Source organism: Chiroxiphia lanceolata, chromosome Z (assembly GCF_009829145.1).
Source record: "Chiroxiphia lanceolata isolate bChiLan1 chromosome Z, bChiLan1.pri, whole genome shotgun sequence".
Taxonomy (NCBI): Eukaryota; Metazoa; Chordata; class Aves; order Passeriformes; family Pipridae; genus Chiroxiphia; species Chiroxiphia lanceolata.
Genome location: NC_045671.1, coordinates 17,562,695 through 17,579,977, shown reverse-complemented (window position 1 = coordinate 17,579,977; position 17,283 = coordinate 17,562,695). Strand labels below are relative to the sequence as shown.

The following is a 17,283-nucleotide window of genomic DNA, read 5'->3' as shown; positions in this document are numbered from 1 at the left end:
TTACCCAAGCTTCAAAATTGAACACTTTTGTTTTATTTGAGTCTGTTTAAAGAACCTCTTGCATTACCCATGGGGATTGTTCTTTTTCCTACTTGTTAACTTCATGTGAGCAACAGCACTGTGTATAGTTCAAAACCCTGTGCTGAACAGCCAGTTTCCCCTGATTGTATTTATCTTCAAAAGAGCAAGACAGAAGTAGAGGTAGAGGTGGAGAGATCAAAAACAAGACAACCATGAAACCATACTAATTTGTATAAAAACTGAACGAGTGATACACCTGACTGCTTTCCATTCTCCTAAGTAGACAAGAGTTCAAGCTGGCATTTCTTTAACAAGCCTGGCTTGCAGAAGTCATAGTCAGCTTGCAAAGTATCACGTTAAACACCTGTGATCAGCCTAAAACAAGCAGACATCAATTTTAGAAGGATCTTAGCAGTGTTGCTATAGAGCAGGAAATATTCCAGACTACATAAACTTCACTTTCCTCAAATAAAAAATATTTAATTTAGGATCCTGGATAAACATGTACAGTAAACACCACCTGCAGAGGTCTGGAAGGATCTAGACACTTTTAGCAGTTAGAGGTCATGCAGGTCATGCATGTCTTCTCCTTCCAGCAGGAGACAACCCAGAGAGGTAAAGTACCCTGCTTAAGCTATGTACAACTGCAGGACCTGGTGTCTTGCTCATGAATGCTTTAACAGTTCTGACAGCCACAATTGTCTAGGCAGAGCTGTAGAAGGGCTCTAGGATGTGAGCAACTCAGATGAATACTTCCTCACTGAAGCAGGCTGCTGTTGAAAGCAAGCAGTACCAAGCTTTGATCTCCCCCAGCGCAAGCAGTTGAGAAAGCCAAACACCCTCTCCCAGACAGGCATACGAAGTTCCATGAAATCTCTCTTTATGGTAAAGGGAAGCCATTTCTACCCTAAAAATGGCCTCATCTACACTGTGAAGTGTGCAACAGGGCTTTCATAACTCCACCAGTTATGTGCAAACTAAGTTCTGCATTAGTTAGGTTCATCTGAAATAGATCACACATTGGCTTTCAGTCCTGAAAACAGATCATTTCAGTAAATACACCTCACTTACCAAAGTAGCTGTCATTTAGCTTCCACACTACAGAAGCTGTACAAAAGCACCAACATTTTGCTCAATTGCTGTTGTAGTTGGAGAAGCAGTAATGATACCAGAACATCACAGCTATTTTAGACTCTCAGTGATGTTCATATAAAAATACTGAGTTTAAAAGCAGTAAGTTTTTTCCCCCACCATGAGCCCATCCTACAAACCCAGCTCAAAATCTTCTTGAAAGAAAGTCATGCTCCATCATTTCTTTTTCAAGTAATGCTACCAGTAAAAAAGACCATGTCAGACAACTAAAGTCTCTGTTACACTACCACAACCCTGCGGCCTCCAGTGAGACTCTTAAGTGGCAACAGATCAAAATTCAAGAAGGAAAGAAGAGACTTCACCTCACTCTTAGCTATGTTGGCTCATCAGGTCTAGTCACGCAAAAAGCTGCGAACGCTTACTTTAGCAACTGAAGTCAATAGCTATGATGAAAATAAACACTGAACACCCTAGTAGGTCACCAAACAACTGCATAATAAGGAGAAAAACTACTTTGAAAGTCATAAGTATGCTGAAGTTCAGCACTGCCTCAAGAGGAAATGTATGAACTTTGAAGGCAAAAACTACCTTTTGCATCAGCTATGCAAATATCGACAGACATGAATGTGCACAAATGGACTAAATGGTTAGGTATTTCTTTCCTCTTTCTTGTACTCAAAGTAAACATTTACCTCTCTTTCTTTTAACCACTGGTGGAGTGTGGGACAGGTACTCATGACTTGGCCAAGGTTTTGTAACACACACAAAAAACCCCCACTGTTGATGAAGCGATGTGGAAAACAGCTCACTCACATGGGCCAACACACAGTCTGGGCTCGGGAAAGGCCTGTGCTGATGCCTCTGAAACAAACAGGCTGCCTTTTGCCGCAGGTGAATTCCCAAGCACAGCAGCCATCTCCTCTCCCCAGGCAGCAGTTCGGTTATTTTAGGCTAGTCCGAGTGTGACCAATACAGAAAGGAGCCCTGCATTTCTCAGTGCCCCCTCTTGCAATCTCCTCTCCCTTGCATCAACAGTAGCATTTTCTTGGCCAATAAACCAAGTGAAACTCACCCAGCAAGATCTGAATTCATAAGCAGGCCAGTTCTCTGGCTCACCACACAGCTCCACAAGCCTTGGCACAAGCTGCAAGCTTGAGGAAAACTGCAGCATTCCTCTGACAGCAGCCTGAATATAAGCCAGCCTAAAGCAATTACGTAACTTCAGGGTGGATAACACACAGCAATCATCACCATGGGTGAAGTGTGCAAATGCCAATCACAGAAAACCTTTGCAAAATACAAGTTTATAAGCACAGCAATGTGCATTTGCTGTTGTAAGTTACACAGTGAGGAACAGAGCAGTAAATGAGCCAAGGCACGGCAAATAAGTCAGTTCTTTCATTTACCATATTCGTGACAAGCATTTCACAATGTGAAACAATTATTTTGATAGGCCTGTTTTGTAGTCCATCCTTGGAGGAGTTCACTGAGTGACAAGAGGTGGCAAAATCTGCTGGAACGAGCTTTTGGAGAAGAACTCTCGTGCTTACAGTCACACTGTGCTTCCACATCAGCAACTTCCTTAGGGCTGCAAGCTTGGCAAACCAGGAATATGGCCACTCCCCAGAATAAGGCGGGGGCAAGAATGATAACTCTTGCTAAATTGCAGCTGGAAATATAGTCATAACTGCTCTCAGAATTTAAGGCCTTGTTCATTTACAGTCTTTGTCAGGCAACCTAAGGTTGCCAGCCTTAGAAAGAAGACAAACACAGCAGACCTGAATTTGAGCTTTAAACCCACATTTACAAAGACCACAGACTAACTTATTTCAGCCCTTGTTTAGCCTACCACCTTTAGGACACAACCCAGGTTTTGTAGACTGGTACAAGAGCCTCTGAAGAGCTCACATACACTGCTCAAGTTAGTGGAGGCCCTGTGTTGCCATACCAGTGTGCCCACATAAGGGCCAGCAAGCTGCAACCACCACACTGGGGCACTGCTGTTAAGACAGCACGTATTGCCCACAAATCTTGCAACAGCCCCCTGCTTGCAAATATATCCATTTTTGCCAAAGCCAACCAACCAAAGGTCCAGCAGTGCTTTTGCCTGTGGAAGTGGAGCTGCTCAGTGCAGAGAGCAGGGTGAGAGGGCAGTGAGCTCTGCCAGGGATGAGCCCATCAAAGGTCCCTCCAGCCTGCACTGAACATGCTGGTACATTACTTGTACACAGCTACTAAATGCAGATTAAATTGCAGGCTACGTCCACAGCAGTCTCACCTCCAGTCAGCCCTACAGACACAGCCTTCCCATTCTGCTTCTGGCACTTCAAACCAGCATCAGCTGCAATACAAGCAGATTGACTTTGGCATATTCACTTATACCCCACCCCTCCATTCCCAGGCTCATGACATTTATTTCCTCACCAAGGCTGAATGACATGCTATACCTCTCAGCCTCCTGGACCAAAACACAACTACAGACAACCCCATTCCTACCAAACAAGCTACATGCATGCCAGGCTAATATACAAACTTCTTGCACTCTTATGCTGCTGGTTCTCCCACCTCATTCACCCATCAAGTTTCGCCTGAGATGCTTGTGTGATATCACACCACCACCTTGTCCCACATCACCACCTCGCTCCCACAGCAAAGTCATTGATACACCAAGGCTCTTTTGCCTGGAATGTGGTTCTGCCATTGGGCCTCTGCTGGTTCCAGCACAGTGCATCTCAGTGGGAGGGCTTTCACCATGGTCCTCAGTGGAGATGTTTTCTGGATTCAGGTTCCTGCACCTTTCAGCACTTCTATAAAATGTTGATTTGCCTCCCAGAACTTTAGACCTTTACTAGTTTTTGTGGTTCTCCTTTTACTTCCTAAAAATCACAGCTTAGTGTCTCATTGTTCAGTCATCTTAGTGTCTCATTGTTCAGTCATCTTCCTCTGCTTCCTCCTTTCAGTAGCAGTTTCTCAACACTTACCTCTACTTCTAAACTTCTTTTTGTTATTCAAAGAGGGAGAGGAAGATGGATCTCATAACAGGCATGATTCACTAAAGCTCATGCCCATGATTCAGATCTGTTTCCATTCATCCACTCACATGTTTCATTAGCTATCATTTCACACTTTGAGTATCAGGAAATAGCAGCTTTGATCTTACTGACATCTTACTCCTTTAAGCTTACTCTATGTGCTGGGAATATTCACTTTTCTGATCACATCAGCACCCTTCCTTGTTGCCCTGACCATATACAAGTCCTTCCTTTTAAACACAACAAAATTTCAGATCTCTTAGCTGCTGTGATTACAACACCCACATCTGTCCTATGTTTCCAAACTTTACTATTTATCTTATATCTCTACTAATGTCAGATTTGTCTTCCACATGGCCTCTTCTTATCCACAGGAAAAACTTCTCCAGTCCTTCTGATCACCACCGCAGCAATTCCAACAAGTTCTCTTCCTCTTTCCCCTTCCTGCTTCCTACTTTTTTATTCTACCACTGTAATAGTCAAGCCTCCACCATTACTCAACAGAAATAGTTTCTGCTTCTAATAAAGTAAAATTGACAAACACCCTTCAAATACACAGAAAGTCAGTGCTATCTGAAAAATCAGAGCTTACCTTTGTACGTCAGATACATCTTATTTATAAAATTGAAATTGGAACATAAAAGTTGAAAAGAGAGAGAACACCCACTTCAAAACTTAAAACATATTTTACTATTTCAAAAGTTACAGAAAAGCTAAGTTATAGTTTGTTTACCTGCTTTCCCTTTTGAAAACTGTTTCATTTTGTAGGAAAGAATCTATCATCTTCTATGCCTATGCTAACACCCATTGAAGGTTGACCCTATAGAGAGAACTATATCCTCCTTAAGTGCATTGGGTATCTACTGAAGTCTCTGACTTCTACCTTATCTCAGGTATCATCACTTCCCCACTTCTCTTCCTAGCCTCTCATCTACAAAGCATCTAACTCAGCATTTCACCACCTTTCTTCTCTTTAAGCACATATTCAGTAAGACAAACTCTTATTTATTACTAAACACTTCTTCACTCCTGTCACCAAACAGCCACTTACATTTATCATCTGCATAATTACCTAGAAATCAAGTCTGTAAAGTATTGCCAGGATGCATGACAGTGTAAAGACTGATCACTGAAAACTCTCAGTAAAGCTAAGTGGCATGCTGTCTCTAAAATTTGTATGTAGGATTGATCAAGTTATTCTCAGCTTCCTTATCCCATCAGACTGTCATAGCACCTGTTACATCACAACCCATTCATTCCTAGTCACTGCCTACCATTCATGCATTAGCATGTTGAGCTGAAGTCACCTCCATGCATTCATATTTGACCAGGAAAGCTGCATGATGGTGTTCTCACATATCACGGCTTGCAATAACATCACCCTACTCTAGAGGAAGTGAAATTGAAGTTTCAGGCTTCTGTGTAATATAGCTACACTAAATCCAGAAACAGAATATAATGGACTGGATATTTTATCCCCAAGACACTAACTGTAGTCAGTTTGCAAGGTTTTGGTTTACAGTCTAAATCAATGGAAGAACTGAGACTCATTTTGCATGTACAGCAGCAGCAGCAGAGCCAATTGTCCCAGCTGTCATTGGTCATAACACAGTACTTCAGAATAAAAGCATTCCGGACCTTTTCTTTAGCTAATATATTAAACAGTTCACTCAGAGTATTGATTTTTCCCCGTTCTTGAACTTTTAAAATAAGCAGACTCCACAGAATTGTCTTGAAGCAGCACAAGCCATGTTTAATGTGGTCACTGAGGCCAGCTTTGTAAATATGCGAACAAGTGTTTTACTAAGCCTACTTTCCACCCTCCCAAAGCACTGCGCGCCACAAACAGAAGAAGCAAAGTCTGATGCAACTGCTGTGGAAGCAACCAATAAATAGCTTACTGTATGGTTCTCCACTCCACTGATTTGCTTACATTTTCCAGAAGATCCCAAGAAGATTATTACCAAATGTAGGTGCATTTGGTAATGAATTCTTAATACTGATTTTATCTGCCATCCTTTCATAGCCACAGTGGCACATAAGTGGCTAAGTCAGGGTAAGTTAGAAGCTGAACTGTGGAAGAGAATTTGTGCTGCCCCTATGCCTTGCACACATAACGGAACACTGCTATGCAGACAGGTCACTAGTTTAGAACAGGAAAGAGCTGAACTTTAAGCATAAGGAAACAAATCTGAGAGTCAGTGCTAAAGCCTTTAACCCAACATCTTGCTTTTAATACAAGTTTAAAAAAACTTATATAATTAGAATGCATGCAAACCTGATCCTCTACTCTTACAGACTGTACATTTGTCTCACACTTTATAAAACTTTATCCAATTTTAAGTGCCTCGACGGTCAAATGTTTTTTGTTTCATTAGTGAGTATAAATTAAACACTGTAGTCAGCTGCACAACTCCTGCATAGTTCCTGCACTGTCACTGGATTACTACCAGCTGTCAGTAACCAGTTAAATTTGGCACATGTTCAATAAAGTGTCTCATTTCTTAGAAGTCATACAGCTATGCAACAGCTGATCTTCCCAGCTCTTAAAACAATCACTTTAATGTGATTAACTTCAGTAAAATAAGAAAAATGTAAAAAAGACACAATAAATATTAGTAAATATTCATTATAATATTTAAATAATATTAATTGATACATAAATATTAACACACACGTCTGTGAAATTTCTTCTTCTTATGCCTTTTTCGCCCAGTTATTTTTCCAACAATGCCATAACATATTAAAGGTCTGACACCAATTAACAATAAAAGATGACTTACATAAACAGGCAGATTGGTAAATAAAGCAGGATAAAGGTAGATCATCTGAATTTTTAGCACATTAATTAAGTAAATGAGCTTCTTATTTATCTGTTCAGCTAGCTCTACTAGTGTGAATTTAAACTTACTGACAGGTTTTACTGTATCCTTCCAATTAACAGACCTTCTCAGCAATTGCCCATGCTTTTCCACAGCAAAATTTCCAGGTATTTCAAGACTGTCAAATGCATTCACTTGCAAAGAGGAACAGAGGGTTAGAGTAAAAAAAAAAAAAAAAAAAAAAAAAAAAAAGAAATAATAATAAAACCCCCACAAATAAAAAGGAACTCTCCTTTATAAAGCATGTGATGGTGCATATCACAATTACTTTAAAATACATTTTAAACACTGCTCGGGTCTCCCCTCTTTGACAATGTTTTGATTTTTCAGAAGGGTTTAATAAAGTGTTGGCAAAAATTCCACATTAGGAGACTCTTCAGTCTATAGTGAATGGTGTCACATTAGAAAAAGTCTTTTGTATTCCCATCCCACTTGTACAGCAGGCCTTTTATCAGTTCTGACTCAACCACGAAGGAATTCTCTACAATTAGAAGGCTACACTCCTCCAGTCCGTTTGTACATTTGCAGAATTAAGTCAGAAAACAACTATTGTAAGATTGTGACTTACATCTCAAGTTCTCCAGACTTTCTGGTCTTCCATAGCAGGGCCAAAGCAACACAGACTGGATTCATATTGCTACTCCGTTAGGGTAATGAGCCGCAAGGGCATTCACATAAATCATGATAACTGTCATGTAGCTGTAAGGAGAATGCAAACCAGCATACAGTACCAGCCAACATCTCTAGTGATCCAGGTCACAGAAGGTTATGACGCCATGTCAAGGGCTGCACACACACCCAGTTAAAAGAAGCTTTTTACGTAGCTAGTCTTAGATGGTAAACGGAGAGGAAAAACTGGAAGTTCAAGGAGACAGATCTCCCAGAACAAGTGCAGTTGTTGGAGAGTACTGAGTATTCACGTGCTGTCACGTGCTGTCAGGCTGACTGCATTCCAGGCAATCAGAATTCACATTAAATCTGTACCCTTGCTGCACATGAAAGCTTTTTAAGATTTCAAATTAGTTCATGTCACAGACAGCATATTCATAATTAGGACAGCTTTTGTCAGTTAAAATAGCATGGTCCTTTCTTCCTTGTCTTTTTTTTTATTTAAAGATGCAGTAAATTCTCCTACCTAATCCCCAAAGAAAACCAGCTAAAGAAAAAGTGAGTTAAGGGATGTCAGGCGCTTTCCTATACTACAGTGAATTTGCACTCATATTTTGTTACACTACTAAGAAGCATCATGCTTTATCTTGACATAATTAGCTTACCTAGACAGCAGGTAACATTTAAGTTAAACCCATGTAGACACATCTTCGAGCGTGCCATCTAATATATTTTACCCTTCACCAGTAAAAATTGCTGTATGTGACAGTATGCTTCATTTCATTTGGAGTAGGTTGTATTTTTTAAATTAGAACTTTACCACATTCTTAAGTAATGGTTCAATTTTAAAAGGTTTTAAAAAAAACCAGTGATAGAGGAAAATGCAGCAACTAGCTTTTTAAGGAAAACCGTTTGACATATGCTAACTTTTAAACAGCTCCAGCCTACCCTCACACACAGATTTTGCTTTTAATTAATTGTTCATCTCTGAAACTTAAGAGTACAGGGAGAGTGAGAAAGCACACGAAGGCATCAGTCTGCTGGCATGACAACTGACTCAAATTCAAGCATTGCTACACACCAAAACATCTGATCATATACAAAGACAGAAATACTTTCTAAAACAGAATGCAAACTTGGAAAATGAAAATTGTTTTCTTGGAAGTGAGAAAAGCCTTGAAATTAAGGGGACCTAAGACAACGAAAAATTTTATTACATCAACCAAATATAAAATTTCTGTATAAAGGAAGATTCCTTTCTTTTAAAATTATGATGGGAAGTGATTTGCAATTAATTTTTTTCCTTAAATTAAATGAATTCTAGAGCAGTATTGATGCTGTCCTATTACATTTATCCGATAATTCACAATTAGTAAAAGGTTTTATTTTCAGATCTTGAAATCACTCAAAAAGGCTTATGTTCTCTTCAAATCCAGATTAGATATTTTTAGAATGACTGAATAAAAGGAAGGAGCTGATTTACAAAGTTTTCCCACCTTCAGTGATCCAGTCTTAGAAGACAGCTTTTTCACTTCTTTTCCCCTACTTTTTTTTTTAGGGTTTCCAAAGAAATTATTCAAGGTCAAGGATAGTACATCAGAGCACACACTGAAAATAGCTTGCGCATTCCCCAATTAATGCATCACATTCCAAATCTAACATGGAAACTGGAACGCATTAGATGTCTCCCTTTCAGGAAGAAATATTTAAAAGTGAGCTTACTTATTTCTGTTCTGGAACTTGGAAATATTGGTACTTATTTCTTAAAGTAAACTGAAACTGGAATCAATGAAGACATTTTTGCAAGACTCTAGTAGTCTTGGAACTAAGTCAAAAAAAGTCCACCAAAAGGTCAGACATCATTTGTTTATGCCTGTACCACAATAGTGTATTCACAAACTTTGGATTACTTGTTTTACTCATACATTCCTAACCAAACTCCAACTTAGGCTGATGGTGGAAGAAACTATGATTGTTCTTTCAGCATGTCAGCAAAGAAAATTCTCTTCTTCAAACAGGTAGAGTTTAACACAACCTTTTCCCCTTGCAAAATGGTAACTACACTTACCAGAACAATTTGGTATCACAGGTCATAAAAAGTTAACACAAAACACAGGGCTTGCATTCCCACTAATGACAGCCTTAGTTTTGTCACGCAACTCAGTATTACTATCATTAAATAAATCTTTTTACTAAAGCCATCTTTTCCACAGGTTTCATCAACAATTACATATATATTGCATGCATCAGTGAAGATCATCTTGTCTGCTACAATGCACATTTCAACTCACAGCACAATATAACATTTGTGCTAGCTTTGCTCATAAAATACTTGCTATACTTTTATCAATAGAAAGGTGTTTTATGTTATACCACTGGCATTCATACAACTTAGCCCAGAAAGAAGAGAAATCACCTTTGTTTTACTTGTTCCACAATTTCAAAGGTTTTGTGGGTTTTTTAGTAAAGATGGCTAGGAAGAACCAAAATTTAACTCAAATCATCATCCATTGAAAGGATCTGAAATTTGCTGACTACAATACACATTCCACCAGAATTACATGCAGCAGCTACCAACATGGTCTTCTAAAGCCTTCTCTTCTTCATGGTGAAAAAATTACTTCTCCTGGTTTTGAAAGTAATCACTATCTTTAAAGTTCATATTTAAAAATATTTTTTAAAAAAGGAAAAGGAGGGAAATAATCAGCTGTAATAACAGATGATAAAAGCACCTCTGAGTCAGAAGATAAATACTTCTCATTAAAAGAGAATCCGGAAAAAAAAAGTCTCAAGCCTTTAACTTCATTTAAGAACCAACAAAGAAACATTCACAGACCTTTAACCACTAGTTTACAACGAAGAATTTTACTTTCCTTTTCTCTAAAGAGTATTTTGGTTACATCACCCAATCACATATCACTGAAGATGTTTCAAAAAAATGACCTGAGCTCCACACTGATGGTGTTCTTTGGCTGAACCCCCTTCCACAGACAAGGCAATTTTCTAGCTCATAGTATTAACATTATATTCTGGAGCTGTTCTAAGTGCCAGTCAATGAATTCTTCATATTATTCTCCTTCCGTAAGAGTCCCTTCCCTCCAACTCACTCCCTTGCCTAAGAGGCATGACAACGGAGTTTACAAAGCCACATGCTACCATGGAAAGGCTGTAACTCCTTTAAGAAAGGCCTGTATGCACAAGCAGGGTCTATGCAACAAAAACAAACCAACCTCAAATTACAGAGATGCAGGGATCCTGTAGGAGTACTTGTATGACATATCCAAAAAAAACCCCAAGAAAAACAAAAAAAACCACCCAAAAAAACCTCAAACAAACACACACACAAAAAACAAACAAACAAACAAAACCACCAAAAAAACCCACTTCAAGTGCTCCTATAATGCAGATGCAGCTACAGCAGTGGAACTGAGCTCTACAGCACTACAACCAAGGCAATCTGTCTTTCCCCAAGCAAGAGTCATACCAGCAGAGGCACAAAGGTTTTTTTCTTCTCCTAGAATAGTTGCATTAAGGGCTCTCACCAGGTCAGCCGTGCTATTGAGGGATCACACCTCTTTCTAACCTTGACAGCCACAGCTGTGACGACAATACAGTACTGTATACTAATTCAAGACTAACCTCAGAACCCAAATATACACTTCACCATCTAAAACTGTCTGCTTGCTTCTGGAATATTCAAAAATTTGGCCAAATGAAACACAGTCAATTTCTAATTTTCCTTCCAGATTGTTGTATTTACTCACAAAGTGCTTCATTGCTTAGACTGTAATTTTTACTAAAAATACTTGGTTTGAAATAAATTTAAAACACGCAAGGTAGAAGAGCTGTTTCATCCAGCTGGGAAGGTTTGCTTTAGGATCCTGCATTCTCTGGTTTTTTTACATAAACAAACTAAAAAAGAAAATCCTTCATGTCCAATTGAAGCATATCAAAAAGCTAGAAATACAGCAATAAATTAGATGAAAATGGAATTCTGAAGCCAACTTCTCTGGAGAAAAAAACTTTCAAAATTAAGCGAGGCTAATTATTACGCTACGACAATATCACTCAACTTCAAAAGAGGCTAGCAGACAACTTTACTGCCTGATTACCAAGAACACTGTTTGTGTGTATCACTAATATGACATCACCTTTTTACTTCGGATTTTCGTCACAAAACACGAGACGAAGTTGGGGGGCATGAAGGATCACATGAAGATTTTTAGCAAAGCTTGGACACAAGGTTTTTGAAATCCTCCTGCTTGAAATGAGTTACCATCATAAAATTGTCAGAATGTTTATTCAGGGCTACACTGGAAAATTTAAAACGTAAAATTCAGAAGCAAATGGTTCCACTTAACTACCATTCATGCATCTCTCAGAAATCAAATCTTACATTCCCTGTTTATAATAATACTTCAAGTTACAAGCAATGCTCTTAAAATTATGTAATAAAACACAGTTTGTCCAGTAACTGCACTTCTCTATAGCACAATAGTAAACATTTACAGAGTTTCCATTAGTCATACTGCAAAGAACATAAGTTAACATTTATATGGTCACTAAAGATGCACTTACATAAACTCAGTGTTGAGTTGCCATCAATGCTACATATTCAGCTGTATTACATGGAACCAATTCCATTCTCTGCCCAATATAACTTACTCTGTTTGAATTGCCTTTAACAGTTGCACCTTTCTGCTTCACAAGGAATATCTTGTCAGCAAGACTTGGCCTTAATGATACAGTTACCTACCCAAATTACACAAGAACTTTCCTACAGCAAGACCCAGCCTACCCAAGTCCTCCTCAGCTCCCTCGCCAAAGGCCTCTGTCAAAACAACTGACATCTTTCATATCACCAGTTTCTACTACTATTTTTGCACAGACTTTCAAAGGAAGCTCACATGGGGGAGGGGGGGAATACAAGAAAGCAAATGTATTTGCAGCAGTAGGTATAGCATTTGTTTGGAATGTATATAAGGGATCCAGAAGAAGCAGTCAACACCTCAGTTGTATTTATGCATATTTTGTTTCTTCACATTGACCCTTGCCAGCATTACTCAATGCCCCCCCCTTGGAAGACATATGAAAAGTTACTTTTTTTCTTTCACAACTACTCACTGAGGCCTATTCCACTGCCGCAAGCAAGCAAAGCAAAGCCCACGCTGGGTTTCTGTCTGCAAGAGAAGACTGCATCTCTTATTTATTGCCCCTTGGTTTTATTTTCACAGTGAATTCCTGGCTTAAATGCAATCAGCCAAGAAACCCTTTCTATGTGCACTCCTGTCATTCCTCATCGCTTGCTAACAGAATCAAGTGCAAGCAAGAGAAAAAAAAAAACCTCAGCACTGCCAACCAAACCAAAAAAGCCCTATTTCTGGTTTTGCCAGTCCTGAGGAACCACAGATGCACCTCAGACCTTTGGAAAGAGAAAGCCAAAAGATGAAACTTATAACAAAGTTAATTAGATTTTAAAAAAACAAGTCCCCCTAGGCAGAAGGGAGGGGCACTGAGCCTAGGAGCAGGGACACGTCTTCCCTTCGACAAGAAAACTCGTGGCACGTTTGCAAGGTGCCTGCCAAGTCAAGCCCACAGCTGGCAGGACCGAGGTTTTGGGGAGGATGAAGGGAGGGATTCCGGCGCCCCACACATACACACACCGAGCCGCCGCCGTCAACAAAAGGCGAGCAGCAACTTCTTTTGTCTGCCTTTCCCTTTTCAGAGAAGGAGGAGGGGAAGCGACAGAAAACTGGGAGGAAAACAAAAAAAGACGCAAATAAACAACATCAAAATGAGAACAAAGTGGCCGGGTCGCACAAAGAGCATCACCCACTGGCGGAGGGGACTGTCTGCCGGGGGCGGCTCCCTTCCATTTCCTGAATGGAAGGTCAGCCTCCCCCGGCAGATAGCCCCCAAAAAGTGCGTGGGGGGGTACCCACCTCTGCAGCCCTTTAAACACTGGCAGGGAGGAGTTAACCAGAGGCGCCCGCAGCGGGTGAAGAGCAGCGGCAGGCGGCTGGGCTGGGGGGGAGGAAGAAGAAGGGGACATTGTTCCAGGAGGAGGAAGAGCTGCGCTTCCCCCCCCCCCCCCCGTCTCTTTGTCACGAAGTGGCTCATCCCAAAGCTCCCACCCCAGCTCCACCATCCTCGGCGGCGTGGATCGCGCCCCCTCCCTCCGGCTCGCCGCTGATGCCCTCGAAATGCCTTTGTTCCAAGATCCCCCCCGCACTCCCTCCCCGTGCCAGGGTCTTGCGACGCTTTTATGTCTTTATTTTGGACGGCGACGCAACCCACACCCCCCTCCTTCCCCCGCCGGCCGTCCTTCTGCTGATTCATTTCCACCGGCGGTCCCCCCCCTTTGGATGGGGGAGCAGCATCTCCTCGCTGTTGTGGCTCGGGGTAAAGCGGTGACCCGGATTATCGGGGGTGGGTGCTGGGAGGGGGCCAGAGCCAAACGGGATTACATGGGCCGGAAGCGGGCACGGCGAGGTGCGAGGCTGAGAGTTAAAGGGGGCAGGCAGAGACCGAGTCCGTGTCACGGAGCCAGGGAGTCACTGTGCGTCCCGGGCGCGAGAGGGAGGAGACCGGCGGAGGAAGTTGCCGGGCCCGCAGTATAGCCAGGCAGTGAAGGGCTGCATGGGCCGGGCCGCGGGCGGGGAGCTGCCGGCGCAGGGAGGGAGGGACGGACGGACGGCGGGCGGGTGACGCGCAGAGGAAGACCTGCGACCCCGGGGGCGGCCGCCGGTGCCCTCCCTGCCGGCCGGTGACTCACCGACTTGCAGGACGTTATCGACGCAGCCGCCGTCGAGCAGAGCGATGCCCCTGCGGAAGGGCAGCCGGTTCTCGTCGGCGGCAGCGGCGGTGGCGTCCGCGGTTCCGCCGGGCGCGGCGGCGCCGCCGGGGCCGGCGGCGGGATCCTCGGCGCCGGTGTTGAAGGAGGAGTACATGCAGATCTCCCTCTCGCTGCGGGGAAAGGACCAGTACACGATCCTGCGCTGCACTGGCTCCGGGATCCGTTCGAACCGCTCCTCCACCCGCTGGAAGGGCCACTTCTCCGCCACCTTGCGAGCCGCGATGTCCAGCAGAGACTCAGGGCTCTGGGTCTTGCCGAGCGGCAGCAGCCCCAGGGCGGCGACGGCGGCTGCGGAAGAGGATCCGGCGCAGAGCGCGCCGCCGCCGGGCCCAGCGCCGCCTGCCCGCTGCCCCGGCCTGCAGCCCGAGCCATAGCCGGGTCTGCAGCAGAGGCGCTTGGCAGGGTGGGGGAGCTGACCGCGCTCCGCCATGATCGCGCCCCTTCTAAGCCGACAGCGGAAGTGGCTGTACTGTATAAACGGCTCCAGGAAGGCGGCGAGCTCCCGCGAGCCGCCGGGGACACGCCCCTCTCTGCCCTAATATGGTGAAGAGGGCGGGGCCTCGGGGCCCGGGGGGCGGTGCTGTGGGCGTGACATTATGCAAATCAGCTCACAAACGTAAATAGAACGGCCCCGGCGGGGGGGGAGGAGGCGGTGCTCCCACCCCCTTCATTCCTAGGCCGTTCTACCGCTGATGTCACGCGCGCAAGCCCGAGCGCGCCCTCGCGCAAGTGGTGGGAAAAGGGGGGCGTGGCCTGCGGCGCCCCCTCTCCACTGCCATATAGGGAATGGAATGCGGGGGCGGGGCCCACCGCCACGGCCTGAACCCGGTCACCTCTGCCGGGAAAGCCGGAAGGGTAGGGGGAGCCACGCCTTGCGGACGGGAAATACGGTAACGGCTGGGGCGGAGCGAGGACGGAAAAGACCTGGCTCCTGCCTCAGGGGCGGGACGGACGAAGCCCCTTCTGTGGCAGGAGCCCCGGCGCGTGCCTATAACAAGTCCTTGACGTTCCTCAGAGAGGCTAACTCCAAGGTGTGTCGGCGAGTGAGTTTTTTGTTTTCCCTCGATTATAGGTAATACGGTAAGCGCCGTCGTCCCGGTGCCAGCTCCCGGTTGGCTCTGCGGATGTCCCGGCCTGGGAGCGCCCCGGGAGCCCCGGGGTGAAGGGCCGGGCTGTGCGGACCCGCTGACAGCCAGTTGGATTGCGATGAAGGCACTGCGTCTGCCCAGGTGGGTCGTGAGGATGTGGCGACAGACCGGACGGCCGGGGTGTTTCTCGGCGATCCTTAAAAAACCGCGCCATTCGGGGCTGTGTGCCGGATCCTCAAATTTAGTGTCCTTCCTGAAAAATACATGTATTTGTGTATATATAGATATGCTGAGGCTCTCGGGATCCCGCTGGCGCCGCCGCTTTCCTCGGCACAGAGCGCCGCTCCCGCCTCCGCCGCTCCTGGAACACCGCATGGAAGTGCCTCACGGCAAGGATCGGGAGTAGCAAACACAGCCCACACCGCTTTTCCTTGCGCAGAGGGGCTCTTTGGTGTTCGTGTTACTCTGGAGCAAAAAACATTTTTGTTTTAGTAATTACATTTTAAAAATACCGAGAGGCTTTGATGCGTCATTGTAGAGCAGTCGAGGGGATTTTTTATTTTTATTGACCAAGGTTAAAACCAAATATTTTCTATTAATTAAATATTTTGGAACTTATTTAGGATGGACAAGGGATCAGACCCAGCCAGCACGGGTTTAGGAAGGGCAGGTCCTGTCTGACCAACCTGATCTCCTTTTATGAGCAGGTGACCCTGGTAGATGAGGGGAAGGTTGTGGATGTGGTCTGTCTGGACTTCAGCAAGGCCTTTGACACCATCTCCCACAGCATTCTCCTGGAAAAGCTGGCAGCCCACAGCTTGGACAGGGGCACTCTGTGCTGGGTCAGGAACTGGCTGGAGGGCCGGGCCCAGAGAGTGGTGGTGAACGGGGCTGCATCCAGTTGGCGACCGGTCACTAGTGGTGTCCCCCAGGGATCAGTGTTGGGCCCAGTTCTGTTTAATATCTTTACTGATGATTTAAATGAGGGGATTGAGTCCATCATCAGCAAATTTGCAGATGACACTAAGCTGGGGGGGAGTGTTGATCAGCTGGAAGGCAGGAGGGCTCTGCAGAGGGACCTGGATAGGTTGGAGAGATGCTCTGATTCCAACAGGATGAGGTTCAACAAGGCCAAGTGCTGGGTCCTGCACTTTGGCCACAACAACCTCCTGCAGCACTACAGGCTGGGGACAGAGTGGCTGGAGAGCAGCCAGACGGAGAGGGACCTGGGAGTTTGGATTGACAGGAAGCTGAACATGAGCCAGCAGTGTGCCCAGGTGGCCAAGAAGGCCAGTGGCATCCTGGCCTGTATCAGGAACAGTGTGGCCAGCAGGACCAGAGAAGTGATTCTTCCCCTGTACTCAGCACTGGTGAGGCCACACCTGGAGTACTGTGTCCAGTTCTGGGCCCCTCAGTTCAGGAAGGATATTGAGATCCTGGAGCAGGTCCAGAGGAGAGCAACAAGGCTGGTGAAGGGACTGGAGCACAAGTCCTCTGAGGAGAGGCTGAGGGAGCTGTTCAGCCTGGAGAAGAGGAGGCTGAGGGGAGACCTCATCACTCTCTACAGCTCCCTGAAAGGAGGTGGTAGCCAGGTGGGGGTTGGTCTCTTTTCCTAGGCAACTATTAGCAAGACAAGAGGGCATGGTCTGAAGTTGTGCCAGGGGAGGTTTAGGTTAGATATTAGAAAGAATTTCTTTACAGAG

The 17,283-nt window shown here is 44.5% G+C and overlaps 1 protein-coding gene across 3 annotated transcripts in view; it reads right to left on the bottom strand.

Moving 5' to 3' along the window:
- ZSWIM6 (zinc finger SWIM-type containing 6) overlaps positions 1-14,922 on the bottom strand; it is a 109,646-nt gene extending 94,724 nt beyond the window's left edge. Inside the window, exons 1-2 of one of the 3 annotated variants that reach the window (XM_032674982.1) lie at positions 14,412-14,913; positions 13,579-13,660 (exon numbers count right to left, since the gene is read on the bottom strand). In XM_032674982.1, the coding sequence (XP_032530873.1) occupies positions 13,579-13,660; positions 14,412-14,864 (535 nt within the window). In that variant the 5' untranslated portion in view covers positions 14,865-14,913. Of the gene's footprint in view, positions 1-7,056; positions 7,072-13,578; positions 13,661-14,411 lie in introns of those variants that run through there. The other 2 variants (XM_032674983.1, XM_032674984.1) reach the window with 2 other exon arrangements.
- Between the last annotated feature and the right edge of the window lie 2,361 nt (positions 14,923-17,283).